Source organism: Monodelphis domestica, chromosome 6 (genome assembly GCF_027887165.1).
Source record: "Monodelphis domestica isolate mMonDom1 chromosome 6, mMonDom1.pri, whole genome shotgun sequence".
Taxonomy (NCBI): domain Eukaryota; kingdom Metazoa; phylum Chordata; class Mammalia; order Didelphimorphia; family Didelphidae; genus Monodelphis; species Monodelphis domestica.
This window is the reverse complement of record NC_077232.1, coordinates 29,230,099-29,248,888: the sequence shown is the minus strand read 5'-3', so window position 1 is coordinate 29,248,888 and position 18,790 is coordinate 29,230,099. Positions and strand designations below refer to the sequence as shown.

General features: G+C 46.9%; 1 protein-coding gene across 3 annotated transcripts; it reads left to right on the top strand.

Moving 5' to 3' along the window:
* Positions 1 to 10,064: 10,064 nt before the first annotated feature.
* Positions 10,065 to 18,525, top strand: SLC35C1 (solute carrier family 35 member C1). 3 transcript variants are annotated; one of them, XM_007497373.3, is made up of 3 exons: positions 10,065 to 10,503; positions 11,888 to 12,417; positions 16,466 to 18,525. In XM_007497373.3, exons 2-3 carry the CDS (start codon positions 11,919 to 11,921, stop codon positions 17,023 to 17,025), a joined length of 1,059 nt encoding a protein of 352 aa, XP_007497435.1. In that variant the 5' UTR covers positions 10,065 to 10,503; positions 11,888 to 11,918; the 3' UTR covers positions 17,026 to 18,525. The 3 variants fall into 3 exon arrangements, with proteins under 3 accessions (XP_007497435.1, XP_016278974.1, XP_001363314.1); XM_016423488.2 differs by lacking the exon at positions 10,065 to 10,503 and adding an exon at positions 10,648 to 10,764; XM_001363277.4 differs by lacking the exon at positions 10,065 to 10,503 and having other exon boundaries at positions 10,777 to 12,417.
* The last annotated feature ends 265 nt before the right edge of the window (positions 18,526 to 18,790 follow it).

Here is an 18,790-nt window from a genome sequence, read left to right as displayed (position 1 = left end):
GTGTATTGTATTCCAAAAAGCAAGGTGTTGTTATCCTGTGCTGGATTAGGGATTCAATAATAAGTCTGATACCCTCTATTGCTTCTTTACTTAAGGGATATTGAGGTACAAAATATCCCTTAAGGAACTGGTCCTTCCTTAGTCCTCACCCTTACAGGAGTAGCTGATTTCAATAGACCTACATCTGTGGAAGACTTTGACCATAAATCTTCAGGGATATCCGTAGGAATAGGATAGATGGAATCCAACTCATCCTCTGTACTGACTGAATCTAAAAACAGCATTGGAAAAGCTTTCAGAGATTCTTCTGGTAAATGTAATGATATATCCCCAGTAACAGTACATTGGATTGTTGCTCATAATTTACCCAATAAGTCCCTACCAAGAAGATTAATGGGACCATCTGGCATACAAATAAATATAGGCTCCACAGATAAAGGACCTAAAGTAATCACTTTAGGTTGTAATTTTGCTACTCTTTCTGATTTTCCAGTTGTTCCTATTACTTCCATTATACCAACAGCTCTACAATCTTTAGAAAGACTTTAAAAAACTGATTTACTGACTCCAGTATCTACCAAAAGATCATATATCTAATCCCCTATTGTAACAGAGGATAGGAATCATTGGGTAATATAAGCAGAAATAAGAAAAGAGAATCCATTTTTCTTGGAGAGGAATAACAGTGGGTAGGAGAAGGAGGAAAGATAAATTCAGAAATGAAGGGAATGTCCCTTAATTGGAGAATGGCTGAACAAGTTGTGGCATATGATGGTGATGGAATACTATTGTGCTATAAGTAATGATGAACAGGATGATTTCAGAAAGAACTGGAAAGACCTCCAAGAACTGCTGCAGAACTAGGAAAACATTATACACAGGAACTGTAACACCCTGGATCAATCAAATACTCTAGACTTTACTACTAAAAACAATACAATGATTCCGGACAATTTTGAAGGATTTATGAAAAGAATCTATCCACATCTAGAGAAAGAATGGTTGGAATAGAAATGCAGATGAAAACATATGATTTATCACTTGTTTATTTGGATTTATGATTTGGAGTTTGATTTTCTATAAGATCATTTGCTTATAAAAATGAAAAATATGGATATATATTTTGCATGATAATACATGTATAATCCAGTTTGAAAAAAAAAAGAGAAATTAAGGGGATAGGAAAAACAAAAGAATAGAATTTTTTAAATAATAAAGAGAGTAAAACTGAAAAACAGGAAACCCAAGTTCTAGTGTTGATTCTTTTGCTTATTAGTTGTGCCACCTTAGACAGATTTTTCCCCCTCTTTAAGACCTGTGAGGAACCCAGCAGCATCTCCATCACTACAGGAAGTAGATACCAGGGAGGTGAGAATTCTGAGTTAAATTCTGCAGTGGCAGCCCCCAAAGCACTTTTACCTTGTTGGGGGACATTTGAACATCAGTTAGCCAAGTTGAATTGGCAGCACAGATCCCTGGGTCCAGCTCCCTGCTCCCTCCCACAAATGCCTGTTTCTGCTTGACAAAGATTAAAAGACCCACTGGATTTTACAGTCATTTCCACCCCAGAATTAACCAGAGGATCATTTCCAGCATCCTTGACTGCTCTTCTTATTGTAAACATTTCCCTTTGGGAAAGCTTTTTTCTGGACTGCCTCTGTCTTGTTGGGCTGTGAGCTTCATTGTATCCACCTCCCCTTACAATGGGCTTCATTTTCCTGATGGTTTAAGATGAAGCCATCTCTAAGGTCGGTCCTATCTCAGTCATTCTAAGTTCTAAGGGCCCTTCTAAATGATATTGTTTTCTAAGATCCCTCCCAGCTCTGACATTCTCTGTTCTAAAATCCTTCTGATAGAAAAACAATGGCTTGATCATATGGGGATATGATTGGGGATGTAGACTCTAAGCGATCACCTTAGTACAAATATCAATAATGTGGAAATAGATCTTGATCAATGACACATGTAAAACCCAGTGGGATTGCATGTTGGCTACGGGAGGGGGGTGGAAGGAGGGGAGGGAAAGAACATGAATCTTGTAACCAGAGGAAAATATTCTTAATCAATAAAATTAAATTAACATTGGAAAAAAGAAATAAAATCCTTCTAATCTCTGACATTCTGTGTTCTCGTCCCCTCCAGCACTGATATTCTGTGTCCTAAGGTCACTCCCAGCTCCAACATTCTCTGTTCTAAGGTTCTTTCCAGTGCCAACATTCTATGTTCTCATCCGACATGACCATGTTCTAAGTTCTAAAGTCTTTTCCAATAAAAAACCCTATCATTTTGCATCAAAGAAAGAGAAGGGAATTAAGAAAAAGATTGAGGTGGATGCCTCTTGGCCAGCCTCTCAAGGCTCTAATATCTGGTGGGTGAGGGTGGGCAGGTGGGAGCCCTGATCAGAATAACCTGGTTCTCCCTGGTCACATCTCCCCATCCTCTCTAGGTACCAAGCTAGGAAGGATGCCCCCGGCTATGGACCTGTGCTGCCCTCTGGTGGTGCATAGCTCACACTGCCCACTGGCTTTCTCCAGCCCAAAAGGTCATGTCTATCCATTGGTCTGTCTACTAAAACCTCAAGTTCAGCTAGCCTATAACCCCATGGGAGATGCCTCAGTTTCCAGAGGAAGGCAAAGAGTTGGGTGGGAGTCAGGGAGCCAGGTCCAGGGCAGGGCTGGAGCTTTAGTCCTAAGGCCACAGAGTTCTCTTAGGGAGACCGATCTCCTCCCAGAAATGCTGCAGGGAGCAACTGGAGTCACTTCCCCCTGGTAGACTTCAAAAGTTCTGAACTTTCAAGTCCCCAAGATAGCTGATGTGGCCAGAAACCATACTTCAGGATTTCTGAGCTGAGGAAAGAAATTCAAGGAAGAGACAGTTGAGGTCCTATCTTGGGCTTACCTAAGGAGGTACTTGTTGACCCAGGATGCAGCTGCCTTAGCTGCCAGAGGGGTGAAGGGAGAGGAATCCCCTCCCTTCCCTTCTGCCTAAATCCCAAGCAGTGCGCTCCAAAGGAGAGCAGCCCCTCAGCCTACAAGTGGGCCAGACTTCCTGATCAAAAATTCTATTTATACAGTTCTCAGCAGGTATCAGACACATATCAAGTCCTTTCTTAATGAATTTATTAATGCTTATTTCCTTCATTCTTTTCATTTCTTCCTTTTTCTTCCCTTTCTTTCTCTCCTTCCCTCTTCCCTCCCTTCCTTTTTTCTTTTTTCCTTCTTTTTCTTTTCTTCTCTCCTTTCTTTTCCTTCCTTGTCTTCATTCTTTCATGCATTTCTTCTATCTTTATTCCCTTACTTCCTCACGCCTTCCTCTCTCCTTCCTTTCTTCCTCACTTCCTTTCTCTTTCCCTCCCCTCCTTCCTTTCTTCCTTCCTTCTATCCTCTATCCCTCCTTTCCTTCTTTCCTTTCTCCTTCCCTTCCTTTCTTCCTCCCTTCCTTCCTCTCTTCCTTCTTTCTTTCCTTCCTACCTTCCCTCCTGGTTCAAATGCCAATCATCTTCAATTTGGTCTAATAGTCATGAGAATCAATAAAAGATTGCTCTGTCATCCCAACGTGAATCCTTTAACATCATGCCAGAGCACATCTCTCTCCCCATAGTATCAGAGCAGGCACCTTCAACTCCATGAGAAGGACCCCAATTCAAGAGATTGAAAGGGATAGAAGGTGCCAGTTAGGTGCTTTAGTGAATTGAGACCCAAGTTTAGAGAAAGGAAGTCCTGGGTCCAATTCTGGCTTCAGACAGTTCCTAGCTGGGTGACCCTGGGCAAGTCACTTTTACCCACATTGCCTAGCCCTTACTGCTCTTCTGCCTTGGAACCAATACACGGTATTGCTTCTAAGATGGAAGGTAAGGATCTTTTTTAAAGATTCTATTAGGGAAAGACAGTACATAGAAAGTGAATAGATGGAATGGATTCAGAATGGAAGTTCCATTAAGAAGCTCACCAATGGGAAAAAGAAAACACAAGGATGTCCCAGGGTAAAATGGCCGCCAGCAGTAAGGAAAAGTCAGAAGGCAGATGAGATATGGCAGTGAAATTCAGGAAGTGGGAAGCAGAGCTGGGAGATGAGTGAATGGAGGTTCCAGGAAGAAATCATGAATGGGAGAGCTCATGGGGAGTCACTGACCCCTCTGGAAGTCTAGTGAAACCTACCATCCCTTTCAATATTCAAAAACTGCTTTTAAACTAATAAAAGGCATGGAGGCAGCTAAGAAGAGCAGTGGATGATATAGTTACGGTTATTGGGTCTCATCCAAAGAATTGATCGATGGCTCAGACTGACTCCATTTCTAGGAAATACGCTTTATTATAAGAGAACAAAGAAACAGAGTGGCTAGTATAGTAATTAAGTAATTAAGGTAAGGTAAGGAGATGAGAAGGGATGGCAAATAAAGGTAGAAAGTGAGAGAAAAAGATCAGGGGTTGGGATTCTCCAGAATGCTTTCTATCTTGATGAATGACTACGGTCATGTTTGGGCAGTGGTTGCCCTGCGTCTCCAGAGAACTGATGTCACGTTACCCATGGTCCACCTTGGTCTGCATGGCTTTACCCAAGGTTCACACTGTTTGCCCACTGGAGAGAGCAAATGGCAATGGAATACTAATGGCAAGCTAAAATACCCCGGGGCAGCTTTAGGGCACTTTTGCCTGATTCTGCACAGACTCTAAAGAAGACAGTGAGCATGGAAACTGAGCATTGTTTGAACCTAGTCCTGGGAGTTTGGGAAACTGAACCCCCTGTACTTGCTGTCCAAAGACCCCAACCCAAGACCCAGGTTCTGTCTAAAGAGTGATGAAAGGAGTTTTCTCATGATTGTGAATCAAAGCCACTCATACGTTTTAGATGAAAGGTGCTACATTCTAATCAAGTAGTTGTTGTTTCCATGTTCTTTTGATTGGGTTCAGCTCCTTGGCAGGTTGATGGGACATTTCATCCCCCATCAGATAGAGCACTGAGCCTGGAGTCAGTTACTTAAGAAGTCACTGGCTGTGTGACCTTGAGCAAGTCATTTAAACTTGTTTGTTTTAATCCACTGGAGAAGGAAATGGCAAACTACTCCAGTATCCTTGCCAAGAAAATCCCTTGGGAAGAATGGTCCACAGAGTCACAGAGAGTCAGATATGGCTAAACAACAGCAACACAGAATGCCTATAGAAATAGTTATTTTAAAAATTAATATATAATGTATATATTTTATATATGATATGTGTATTTATATGTATATCATGTATAATTTACCTTCTGTTTTAGAATCAATTCTGTGTATTAGTTCCAAGGCAGAAGAGTGGACAGGGCTAAGTAATAGGGGTTAAGGGACCTTCCCAGGTCACCCAGTTAAGAAGTGTCTAAGGACAGATTTTAACCCATTACCTCCAGGCTCCAGTGCTTCCTCTTTCTTTTTTCTCATTCTTTCTTTTTTTTTATCCTTGCCTTCCATCTTAGAATGAATATTGTGTATTGGTTCCAAGGCAGAAAAGTAGGAAGGGTTTAATGAGGGGTCAAGGGACTTGCCCAGGGTCACCCAGCTAGGAAGTGTCTGTGGCCACATTTGAACCCAGGACCTCCTGTCCCTAGCCCTGGCCCTCAATCCATTGAGCCACCCAGATGCCCCCATAAAAATATATTTTTAAAACAATTTTGATGACTCCAAGTTAAGAACTCCTACCATGATGATGCAGACATACCCCCTGGCACCCTGTTCAAAGGATGAAAGGCATCTGATTTATGCCAGTTAGTCATGGCTGCTATATACAAGGCACTGGGGACACCACAAAAAGCCCAAAGTGTCCATGCCCTCAAGGAGCTAACTGGCATCAGCGAGTGGAGAAGACAACATGTGAACAACTATCCCAGTTCCTGGGGCTGACCGCAGGAGGCTCTGGTTGGTTAGGAGGAAATCAATGCCCAGAGAGAATGAACAACTTGCTTTGCTTGGATCACAGAGGTGGCAAGATTCAAACTCAGGACCTCTGACTCCAAGTCCAGTGTTCTTCCCTCTGTACTAACCCAATATTTTAAGTAAAAATTAAACACTGAAAGGAAGACAAGATTATGTTACAAGGAAGTTCAGAATTAACTGGCAAGTTCATCTCATTAGCCCATAGAATTCTAATCAAGGATGGTTGATTAATCTGGAAATAGAGCTGATTTCTAGAGTGTTTTCAATTTGGCAGCTGGTGGGCACTTCACCATTATTATCTCATTTAAACTTCACAACCATGGGAGGAAGATGCTATGATAACCCCCCATTCTATAGATGAAGAAACTGAGGCTGAGAAAGGTTAAATGACTCACCCAGGAATACCCAGCTAGTATCTTGGGCTGGGATTTGAACTCAGGTCTTCCTGACCCTCAATCCTGAGCTCTAGAACACTATAACACCTGGCTGCCCACAATGCAAGTCCATTAGCTGCTCTACAAAAAAAAAAAAATAATAATAATAATAAGCCTTGTGTTTTCCATCCTTTTACCTTTACTTCCCCAATTCTCCTCTGTCCCGAATGCCCTCCCAGCTTCTTCATCTCCCTTTGCTGGAATCCTACCTATGAGACCCAACTCCAAGGCCACCTCTACCATGAAGCCCTCCTTCTTAAGATAAGTGTCAAAAAAAAGTCAGTACTGCTTTACTCAGTCAGGCTCAAATCTGCCAAAGTGGTTTTATTTAATGGCTCATTAATCAACAAGTATTTATAGCTCAGAGCAGGGGTTGGCAGGGGTCAAATTCAGCCCCCTGAGCCAAGAAGGGTTTGGTTTGGGTTTTTTTTTAATCCTTCCCTTTCATCTTGGAATCAAAAACGATGTAATGCTTCCAAGGCAGAAGAGCAGTAAGGGCTGGGCAGTGAGGGTCAAGTGACTTGCCCAGGGTGTCTGAGGCCAGATTTGATATATACTCCTCCATATTTGACTGTAAAACTCCATAAGGGTAGAAACTGGGTCTTGACTATCTAGATAAAGTACTGGACCTAGAGTCAAGAAGACTTGTGTTCAGTCCAGCCTCAGACACTAGTTGTTTGACCCAGGGCAAGTCCTCTAACTTCTATCTGCCTCAGTTTCCTTATCTGTAAAAGGAGCTGGAGAAGGAAATAACAAGCTAGCCATGTGACCTTAGGCAAGTCAATGCACCCTGTTTGCCTCAGTTTCCTCACCTGTAAAATGAACTGGAGAAGGAAATGGCAAACCCCTCCAGTATCTCTGCCAAGAAAACCCAAGGGGGTCATGAAGAGCCAGACATGACTGAACAAGATCAACCATCATCTATAAAATAGGGGTATTGGTAGCACCAACATCCCAAGGTTGTGAGGCTCAAATGAGAGAAATGTGTACATCACTTAGCACAATGCCTGGCATATAGTAGGGGTTTAATAAATGCTTGCTCTCCCCTTCTCTCTCCAAGGCTTGTTGGGAAGAGAAAACAAGACAATATTTGGAAAACACTTGGAACACCGTAAATCTCTCTGCATATAGCAGCTATTATTGTTGTAATCATTTCTATTCCCGGCTCTTAGCTCAGTGTCCTATACATAGTAGGTGCTTAATTTATTTATAAATGTCTGGCAAATATATATACTGCCTGCCTGCTCGTTGATTTGGGGGGCTTCCCTAAGCTTACACAGCTGCTTCGTGGGAGGCTCCTTCTAGGGGTAGATTCAGAACAAGGGGTTCAGTCTCTTCACTCCCAAAGGGCAGGAAGGCTCCCCTTCCCAACACACACACTTCTCTTTTCTAGATTCTCTAGCACCTGGCACAGGGCCAGTCATGCCCCAAGCCATGGGCACGGATCCAAGCAGGGCGGCCACCCCTTCCCTACCAGCTGGTGCCTTGCCCTATAACAGCTTAACCAAAATCCCAAAGGCTGCTTCCTCCCAAGAGGACCTAGTTGGGCTGGCCTCCTGCCAGGCAAGCAAACTCATCAGTAGGTGCATTTTCTACCATGTTATTTCCTCCTACTCCACCCCAAGGAAATGGGGCAGGAAGAAAAAGCTGAGAACAGGAGTGAAGTGTGTAATCTCTAAGGGAAACGAGATGATTTCTCTGTCCTCTTTGCTGTCCAAATCTCCAAATCCCAGAATCTCGTTCCCCAGAGCTGGCTCTAGGTTGGAAGGTCCAACCACTGGGCGCCTTCCAAGAACTGAGGCCACTGAGGTGCCCTCCTTTCCTCTCTCCCTCTTAATAAATAGGAAATAAATGAACAAAATAAAGAATTAAATGTTCCAAAATATTCACAGCCGCTCTCTTTGTGGTGGCCAAGAACTGGACATCGAGGGGATGTCATAGATTAGGGAATGGCTAAATAAATTTGGTATATGATAGTGATGGAATACTACTGAGCCATATGAAATGATGAGTAGATTTTATTTTTTACTTCCCAGTTGTGTGACCCTGGGCAAGTCACCTAACCCCCATTGCCTAGCCCTTACCATTCTTCTGCCCTGGAACCAATACACAGATTCTAAGACAGAAGGTAAGGGTCTTAAAAAAAAAAAGAAAGAAAGAAACTTGGAAAGAACTATATGGAATAATGAACAGTGAAATGAGTAGAACCAAGAGAACATTTTTTCAGCTACAGATTTAATATCTGAAGATTGATTTGTGAATGTCACCTGCAGAGAATGAACTGAAAAATGGGAACATGAAAGACATATCTGTTTGCCAGATGATGCCTTCAATGGTGTGGCTTCAACAATGGAAATTCCAAGGACTTCAGCAAGGAAATAGAGCCACCCAATTACATGTAAAAACAAACTTCGCCATTAGTTTTCTAAAATAATCAGTTCCAAATTTTCTCTGTCCCTCTCTGAGACAATAAACAATTTGAGCTAGGTTATGCAGGTGCAATCATGCAAAATATATTTCCATGATGATCATGTTGGGAAAGATACATACAAAAGGAAAACAATAACCCACAAAGAAAAGCCTTTTCCAATTCCCCTAAAGCTAGCATCTTCTCTCTCAGATTTTCTCTAACTTGTCTTGTTTCTATCTTGCATGCATAATATCTGTTTGATCCTCAAAAGTGGGTCTTGTTTTTGCCTTTGTTTCTCCAGGGCAAAACACATTTTTGTTGTTCAGTGGTTCTGCCCTGTCCAACTCTTTGTGACCCCTTGGACAGGGAGCCCACCTGATCCTCCTTGTCTCAAGCTCAGGTGCCACGTCACAATCTCTCCAACTCAACCTCTGCAGGCCCCTTCTTTTATCTTCAATCTAACAACGTTTATATATTTCCTTTTTATGTTTTTTATGTTTATATACATATTGTTTGTATATTTCTAGAGATTTGTGCATTTATATAAATATTTTTTATATTTTTATTTTATATTTTATATAAATATTTTATATAAATATTTGACTATTTATTTATATATATGTTATTTATTTATCATATTTATTTATTCTGTCTTGGTAACAACTCTTAAGAAAGAAAGAAAGAAAAACAAGGTCTAAGCAAATGGGGTTAAGTGACATGCCCAGAGTCCCACAACTAGGAAGAATAATATTTTTAAATGCACAAAATAAAGGAAAGGAAAGGCTAAATTTCAGTAAAAAATAAGGCTTTCGGTGGCCTTTTTTTTCAACCCAGGCCATAGAGCCCTTTCCCTAGGGGCAGTCTCCTACCTCCTCCTCAGACAAAATCATTGGTGCCTCAAGGATAGGAATGACAAGGCTGATGGGGAGGGGCTATTTTGAGGTATGCAGGCTGATGATGCTCCTGAAAGTCAGCCAGGCCTTCATTGGGTTCTCCACTAAAAGGCCAGTGCCCCTGGATTGGAGGACGGGGAGGAAGGCCTACTTCTCAAGCAGGAGTGGTATCCTAGAAGATACAATGGACCTTGAGTCAGGAGGCCTGGGTTCAAATCTTTCCACTCCTCGGCAGTGATCTTGGACAAGTTTCTCTGGGCCTCGGTCTCCTCAGTAAAATAGGGCGTACTACCTCAAAGAATGGTGTAAATGGATCTTTCTTAACCGTAAAAGCTCTTTAAAAATGCGAGTTCCTGTTATTTCCTTTTTATCCCGTCACTCAATTCTTGGATCCCTTCCGGGGGGGGGGGCGGGGAGGACCCGGCCCATGCGCTAGCACCTTCGATAGCCTGGAGGCCCTTCAGAACGGACGGTGAGCCCGGCTTCAGGTACAGGTCCCCGCCCCAAGTACCAGGACCTCGGTGGAAAAGGGGTGAGCTGAGCTACCCGGTCAGCCCAGAATCCTAGCTCTAGGCGGAGACGAAAGGTGGGACGCTGCCCCCAGGGCTGAGCCACGCCCCCCGCACGGGGGCTCCGGACAGCTGCGGGGAGAGCAGGAGCCGTTCCTCCCACCGTAGAGCCCCAGGCTGGGCGAACGGGTGGGAGGGGTGAGGAGGAAGTTGGGAAAGATTCGTAGACCGCTCGGCGGTCTCTTCTTGGCTCCGTAGCAGGAAGCAGCCATCCCCTGGCACAGCCCCAGGGCGGGGCAGCGGCAAGGTGCAGCTCTGCGGGGACACTACAGCCCGGCACCCGGACCAGCAGGTGAGTCTCAGGGATGCAGCGGGCCGGTTGGAGGGGACTCCGGGGGGCAGAAGGAGTGGGGGTGGGGCTAAGAGACTGGGAGGGGCAGGATGGGAAAGGTTGAGCAAGGGAAGGAGGGGCGAGGTCAGGAGGTCACGGGTTGGCGCCCCGGGCATGCAAGATCCCGGCCGCCCTCGAGAAACCTCCACAGCTCCTTTTGGAGAGCCCGGGAAGGACCCGGGAGGAAAAGTAGGGATCAGGTTCTGATCTCAGCTGGGAGAGGTAGGAAAGGGGTGGGGGGAGTCCTAGTTCCGGCACAGCCGGTGCTAGAAAAATTCACTGAGAGTCGAGGGGACCTGAGCGTGATGTTTCCGTGGGGCGGGTCTCTTTAAGAAATCCGAGCGCGCTAGCCCTTTAAGGTGGGAGAAGGAGGGGCCAACAGGAAGTATGTCCGGCACCGGCTGCCTGGGCAGAGTCAGGGCATTAGGGAGACACCGAGCCGACCGGTGCTGCCCTGCACGAACCCGACCCAGCCCCGGATTTCCTAGCAAACAGACTTCTGGAACCTCCTCCTCCCCCAACTCGATCTCGCCACCGATCTGGTGTGCGACCTTGGGCAAGACTCTGGCCCTCCGCGTCCCCTCCGTCCCGGTAACATGTGGGGACTGGAGAAGACGGTCTCCTAGGGCCCCGCGTGGGCCCTAACGTTCAAGGGTTAAGATTCTCCCCATCCTATCGATCTACCGTGGCCGATGCCTTCCTGCCCCCACGTTCCATTTCCTTTGTTGCCGCTCCGAACGTTCCCATTAGCTGCAGCCCCAAGAGTTTTGTTTCCTGCAGCTCGGAACGTTCTATTTGTTGCAGCTGCATGAAATTTGTTTATTACAGCCCGGAACGTTCCGTTTCTTACACATCGAAGGTTCCGTTTAGTGCAGCTGCAGGAGCTTTATTACAGCCCGGAACGTTCCCTTTGTGGTTGCCGTGAGGTTTCTGTCTGTTAGGATCCATCTCTTGCCATCTCTAACATTCCGAGGCCAAGCTGGAATGTAACATTCTGCTGTTCAGGCCGGAAGGACCCCCTTAGCGCTTCCCTTTCCGTGTTCCTTACACATCCAGCATTCCCCGGAGCCTTGGAGGACTTACATTTGATGTTCCAGGATCCTCCTCGTTCTAGCATTCTCTCCCCACCATTCGGGTCCTCCTACAGCTCCAAAGTTGTGTCCTCTGTTCCAAGGCTCCCTCCTGCGCTAATCGGTTACTGAGACATTCCTCGCCTGTGATCTCCGTGTACTCAAGACTGCCCTTTCTCACATCCCCGCCTCCACCGGTCCTAGTTTGCCTTCTCAGACAGCCTAAGTGACCCTCACTCTTCCCCTCCCCCCCCCAATTCCTTTACCATGAACAGGACCCCCCTGAAGCGCTCCAGGATCCTGAGGATGGCACTCACAGGGGCCTTGGAGCCCCCGTCCGGGGAGGGAGAGCCGGGGCATGAGAAGCCATTTTTGCTGAAGGCAGTACAGATCGCCTTGGTTGTGTCGCTTTATTGGTTCATCTCCATCTCCATGGTCTTCCTAAACAAATACTTGCTGGACAGCCCCTCCCTGCGCCTGGATGCCCCCCTCTTTGTCACCTTCTACCAGTGCCTGGTAACAGTGCTCCTGTGCAAGGCCCTCAGCCTGCTGGCCAGCTGCTGGCCGGGCACCGTGGACTTCCCCTCCATGCGGATGGACCTGAAGGTCTCCAGGAGCATCCTGCCCCTCTCCGTGGTCTTCATCGGCATGATCACCTTCAACAACCTGTGCCTCAAGTACGTGGGGGTGGCCTTCTACAACGTGGGCCGCTCACTCACCACGGTCTTCAACGTCCTGCTGTCCTACGTGCTGCTCAAACAGGCCACATCTTTCTACGCCCTGCTTACCTGCGGCATCATCATAGGTGAGTGCCCTCCTGGAGACGGGAGGTCTGAGGAGGTGGCTGATGATCTCCAGGTACTCTGCCCTGGCCAGATCACATCTGGAGGTGCTTGGGCTCAGTTCTGGGCACCATGTTTTAGATAAATCATTAATGGTCTGAAAAGGCTTCAGGGAGGGTGAGAGAGAGGCCGTGTGAGAATCAGTTAAAGAAATGGGAAAGAGGACTCACTTCAAGAAAACTTGAGATATCAAGGGAAAGTTTCATGCAAAAATGGCCATGATCAAGACAGCTATGTGGCTCAGTGGCTTGATAGTAGGCCAATAGTCCAGAGGTCCTGGGTTAAAATCTAGCCTCAGACATTTCCTAGCTGGGTGACCCTGGGCAAGTCACTTAACCCCCATTGCCTAATCCTTACTGCTCTTCTGCCTTGGAACCAATATGTAGTGTTGATTCTAAGATGGAAGGAGGAGGTTTAAAAAAAGAAAAAGAAACTGGGGGTGTGAGGGCATTGGGCCTGGAGAAGAGATTTAGGGGAAAACATTCAAAAGACAGGTGAAGAAATGAGCTGAGAATGAGAAACACAGGATTAAGCTTTTTCTGCTTGGACCCAGAGAGGAGGCTTAGGAACAGTGGATAAAGTAGCAAAACAGCAAATTTAGAATCAGCATTGGGAAGAACTTCCGAACAATTAAAGGTGTCCCAAAGTAGAAATGGGATGCCTCAGGAGGCTTTCATGAATCTATCCAGGAACTTTCCATTCATTCTAGCAGCTTCTTTGCTTATAAGGACAGGGCTCACCATTGCAGGAGGTCTTTACTGAAGGGACTAGAAGATGGCCCTTCCTGCTCTGAGGTTCTGACTGCCCATTTACCCAGGAGGAAACAGACTCTTGGAGATTGTGATTTGTCCGTGACTATGTAGCTAGGAAGTGTCAAAGATGGGATCTGACCCCTGCCTTTGTAACTCAATAAATCACCAGGAAGCAGCCCTGCTTCATGGAAAACAGGTCATGCCAGACTAACCTCATCTTCTTTTTTGACAGGATTATTCCACCAGCTTAGTTAAGGGAGTGCCAGGGACAGAATGGTGGCTATCACCCAGGCATTGTACAAAAGCTACCCTGTGATCCCTGTAGATACTCTGCAAAAAGGAAGGCCATAGACAGTAGAATTAGGTCAGGTTGAACCCTAAGAACCAAAACATTCTTTGCAGCTAGTGTCAGGCCAAGTCTAATAAACTGGAATTGATTAGGGATCAAAAAGCTCCTGCTGGACAGAATGCCACACCTAGAGATAGGAAGACTCAAGTTCAAATTTGGTCGCAGACACTATTAACTGTGTGACCCTGGGTATTAACTCTGCCTCAGTTTTCTCAATCTGCAAAATGAGGGAGTTGGATCTGATCACCTCTGAGGTTCCTTGTGATCTTATAATCCTGTCCCCAAGCAGAATGATGCAAAGTGTGCAGAATACCAGGTAGGCCAGGATGACTGGATTCAAAAAAGAAGTAATGTGTAAAGAAGCTGGAAAACTAAGAAGAGGCCAGATTATGAAGACATTTCATTCTAGATTCCTCTCAGCTCTGACCGTCTCTTATCTAAGAACCCTCCTAGCTCTTCTGAGTTCTAAGCATCTTCCCAAATCTGATGGGTAGTATTGAGCTGGGTGGTGCAGTAGATAGCCAAGGCTGAAGGGGGAGGTCTTGGGTTCAAATCTGGCCTCAGATACTTCCTGAGCAAGTCACTTAGCCCTCATTGCCTAACTTTTGCAAGAAGTATGTATATCTAAGACAGAAGATCAGGGGTTTTTTTGTTGTTGTTTTTTTAATGAATCTAGGCTTGAGAAGGATTAAATGATTGCCAGTGCTCTCCTTCCTCAGGAGCATGTTTGTTGCCTGTATTCATAATTGAAGGAAAGACTAAATCTCAGTTAGAGGTTAGTGAAAATAAAGATTTGATTCTTTTTTTCCTCTCTGAGTTCATGGATCTCTAAAACGAATCCACAGAACCCTTTCCTATTCTGTTTCCACATATTTGACGAAGTGTCTTAGAGAAGAGTTAGACTTGTTCAGCTTGACCTCTGAGGGAAGACCTAGAACTCAGGAGGAGCTTAATAGAAGGAAACCTTCTAGAATTGAGTTATCTTAAGCAAAGTGGAAAGGGAGGGGCAGAGGGTTCCCATTCCCAGATGTCTTCAAGAAAAGAGAACAGAGATTCCTGCCCTGGAATAGATGAGAGGACCTTTTGAGATCCCTATCCAAAGCTAAAATTCAGCACATGGATTCTGCCTCCAGGGAACCTCCCTGAACCTGTGATCTTCTCACTATAATTCCTAGATCTATGAAGCCAGAACTGCCTCCTCTCAGGGTGGGGCTGGAAGCCACCTTTGGCATCCCACATCCTTTTGTCTCTATCACAGTTTCCTGGAGAAGGAACTGTCTGGTCCCATCCACACCCAGCCCTCCAGAGTTTCAGCTGCACCCTGCCCTATCAGCTGCCTGTGCTGCTCTTTCCAAGGCCCTCTGGCTGGCCTGGGGGTGAGGTTTAAGAGGGAAAGCAGAGCCAAGAGGAGAGCCTCAGAGAAAAGGAACTTTGATGGAAGGAAGCAGGGGTGGAGCCTGGGGCTTGGCTGCCTTCTTCTAGGCCCTCCCCTCCCTCCCTCCAGCCAGTGACTCAGGCTGGAGCCCCATGACATTCCTGAACCTCCGTCGTCTTTGCAGAAGGAATTCTGCCCAGGTTCTCAGGGCTGGAGAGCCAGAGTCTTTTTTTAAACCCTTCCTTTCCTTCTTGGGATGGATAGTGGCCTCATCATTCTAAGGCAGAGGGGATGGGAGGGCTACAGTGACTGACCTCAGGGTCTCACAGCTGGGGAGTCTCTAGCTGCCCCATTTAAATTCTGAAAAGAACTGGAACCAGCACTATCTGGACCTGAGGTTCCTCTTCTCTAAAAATGAGTGATGATTTTAAAGCCCCCTCTCAGTTCTGACATTCCCTATTCTAAGGCTCCTCCCTCTCTGATAGTCCTTGTTCTAACACCCCTCCCCCTCTCACATTCCCTGTTCTAAGGCTCCGCCCCCTCCGACACTCCCTATTCCAAAGCCCCTCCCACCTGTTTCCTGTTCTAAGCTCCCCTCATTCCCTGTTCCCAGCCCCTCCCCCTCTGACACTGTTTCTAAGGCCCCTCCCCCTCTGGCATGCCCTTTTCTAAGGCCCCTCCCACCTCTGACACTCCCTATCCTAAAGCCCCTCCTATCTCCGCTACTTTCTGTTCTAAGGCCCCTCCCACCTCTGACGCTAGCTTTGACCTCTGTAGTCTAAGGTTCCTGCCGATCAGATAAGTGGGATTTGAGCCAAGCCTTGACTTGGGAGGAAGCACTTGATCTCCAAGAGTATGCCCAACTAGCATGGTAGGAACACTTTGAGGTTTGCAAAGCCCTTAACAAACACCTCATTTTATCCAAACTACCACCCTGCCTGGAAGCTGTTATTACTCTCCCCATTCTGCAGATGGGGAAACCGAGACAAACTAAGGGTTAAAATGCCTTGCCTGGGGTCACACCCGTGTCTGAGGCTGGATTTGCCTCCAGGCCCAGCACTCTGCACAGTGGCACCCTTTAGTGCCTATTAAGGTTCTTCCTCTCTTCTAATCATCTAAATGGCCAGAATTGGAAAGAAAACAAAACACAAAACTTGGGAGTATTTAGGGAAGGACTGAGGTCCAAATCCTCCTCCCACTCCCTGTGTGATGTTGGAAAAGTCAATTCTCTTCCCTAGAAGTCCCTCACTTTCCTCAAAAAAAAAAATGAGGGCTTGATGTGGAGGATTTCTGAGGCCTGGAAACCCGGACTGCCATTATCCATAAGCATGGCGCATTGCTCCCAGTTTATCTGATAGAGAGAGATGACGGCTAGTGGTGCCATAGGGCTGAGGGCTGGAAGACTCATCTTCTTGAGTTCAAATCTGACTTCAGCCACTAGCCAAGTCACTTCCCCTCGTTTGCTCTGTTTCCTCATCTGTCAAACAAAGTAGCTGTGTGACCCTAGAAGAGTCACTTGCTCCTGTTTTTTGCAGGCGGCTTCTGGCTCGGCATAGACCAGGAGGGAGAAGAGGGCACCCTGTCGTGGGTGGGCACCCTGTTCGGGGTGCTGGCCAGCCTCTGCGTGTCCCTCAATGCCATCTACACCAAGAAGGTGCTGCCCTCCGTGGACAGCAGCATCTGGAGGCTGACCTTCTATAACAACGTCAACGCCTGCGCCCTCTTCGTGCCGCTGCTGCTGGTGTTCGGGGAGCTGCAGAGCTTGGCCGCCTTCGACAAGCTGGGCAGCGCCCATTTTTGGGGCATGATGACGCTGGGGGGGCTCTTCGGCTTCGCCATCGGCTACGTGACTGGCCTGCAGATCAAGTTCACCAGCCCGCTGACCCACAACGTGTCGGGCACAGCCAAAGCCTGTGCCCAGACAGTCTTGGCCGTCCTCTACTTCAATGAGACCAAGAGCTTCCTGTGGTGGACGAGCAACCTGATGGTGCTGGGTGGCTCGTCGGCATACACATGGGTGAAGGGGCTGGAGATGAAGAAGGCACAGGGGGAGCCGAGCCCCAAGGAGGGCGAGAAGGATGGGATGGGGGTGTGAGCCCCCGGCCCTGCGCAGAGACCCACTGTGGGCTGGGTGGGCTGGAAGGGGCGGGGGGGGGGGGGCACAGGATGTGATGGCAGACCACTCTGAGGGGGTCAGAAGGATTCTTTGGAGACCTCGAGTCTGTCAGCATCTGGGGCAGTGGGGGCTGCAGTCAAAATAGCTCTCTCTGGAGTGTTTGACAGTCTCCAGAGTTCTTTCCTCACAGCTGCCGCGTGTCGTTGTGTGTGTATTATTTCCCCATTTTATAGGTGAAGACACTGAGACTGGAGCAGTGATGGGTCTCTTGGCCACTGAGCGCCACAGTCTTCCCGGCATTTCTCTCACTACTGCCCAAAAAGAGGCATCAGACCCTGGGTCAGGAGCAGCCGGAGCCTGCCACGGGGACCACTGCTCCCCTCCTCGCTCTGCTGTTTTTAGACTTTGGAGGAAGAATCTCCTGTTGTCACCGTGGCAACCCCAAGCCAGGGGGATGGAGGTCTCCATCCTGCTGTGATTCTTCTTCTCCCATGGAGAATTGTGGATGGTCATGAAGTCTCCCTGCCTGGAAGCAGAGCCCTCCTCCCTCCTTCCATCTCCATTCACCAGACCCCTTTGCAAGTAGGTGCTATTTGCCACGCCACATCAGAGAAAACTAGGGCCTTGGCTCCAATGAAGAAAAATGGACTATCTTCCCCTCGAGGTGTCCAGGAGCCGCTGAGAGTGGCCGAGGGCTGGGGAGGCGACTTTGGAAGGAAGATCAAATGGAGGCTGGCTCTGGGAAAACGATTCCCTCTGGAGAACCATCCTTGGGCTCAGTCTCTGCCCTTCAAGGTTCCCCTGGCCTTGACTTGAGGAAGAACAGACTCATTCCTCAGCCTGTGGCAGAGATCAGGTTCTCCTTTGGCCGGCCACGCCATCCGTCCCGATCTGGGCTCAGATTCCAGTGTGGATGAGAACCATCCAGTTGTCCATTTATACAGCCGCCAATTTATACAGCCGGTCTCTTAAGGGGATGGCTTGTGCTGCGGTTTCCTTGAGCAGCCTCGTGTTTGGTCTGTGGCTCCTTTATCTTCTGAGCTGGGATTCAGTGGGGAAGGCTCCCCACTGTAAAGAGACTCCCCTTCCCCACCTCCCCCCCACCCCCAAGTCCCTTGTGAGAGGAATTTTGGACCTTACCGACCATTCTCTTCCTTCCCACTCCACCTCCAATGAAGGCCAGGAAAATGTGATTTTTTTTTCTCTTAATGCTGCTTATGTCTTATCCCCAAATAGGGGCCATTGGGCATTTTATTCCCATGTATTCCCTGGGAGGGAGGTAGGCTTAGGATCATTACAGGGTCTCCTCTGCCTCCCTTCCCTGTTTCCTACATGTGCTAAATATTGACTTGATTCATAGGGTGACTTAATAAAAGATGATTGTGAGGAGCACAGCATCCTCATTCTTCCAGATTAAATGTTGGAAAGGGGCGAGATCTGCCTTGGAGAGGTGCTTAATAAATATTTGTTGATTGATTACCTGACAGTTTGCAAAGCACTTTCTTCCCAACATTGGTGACCTTCACAATGCCCTGAGCACAATAGGCACTTCATAATTGAATTATGGAAGGGTTCTCTGGGATAAAACTAACCTGGTCTTTTTTTATTTTTTTAAACCATTATCTTCTGTCTTAGAATCAATAGTTTCAAAACAGTTAAGGGCTAGACAGTGGGGGCTAAGAAGAATATGAGGCCAGATCTAGCTACCTGTGCCATTCTCCCCCACCCCTCACCGCAGTGTCTT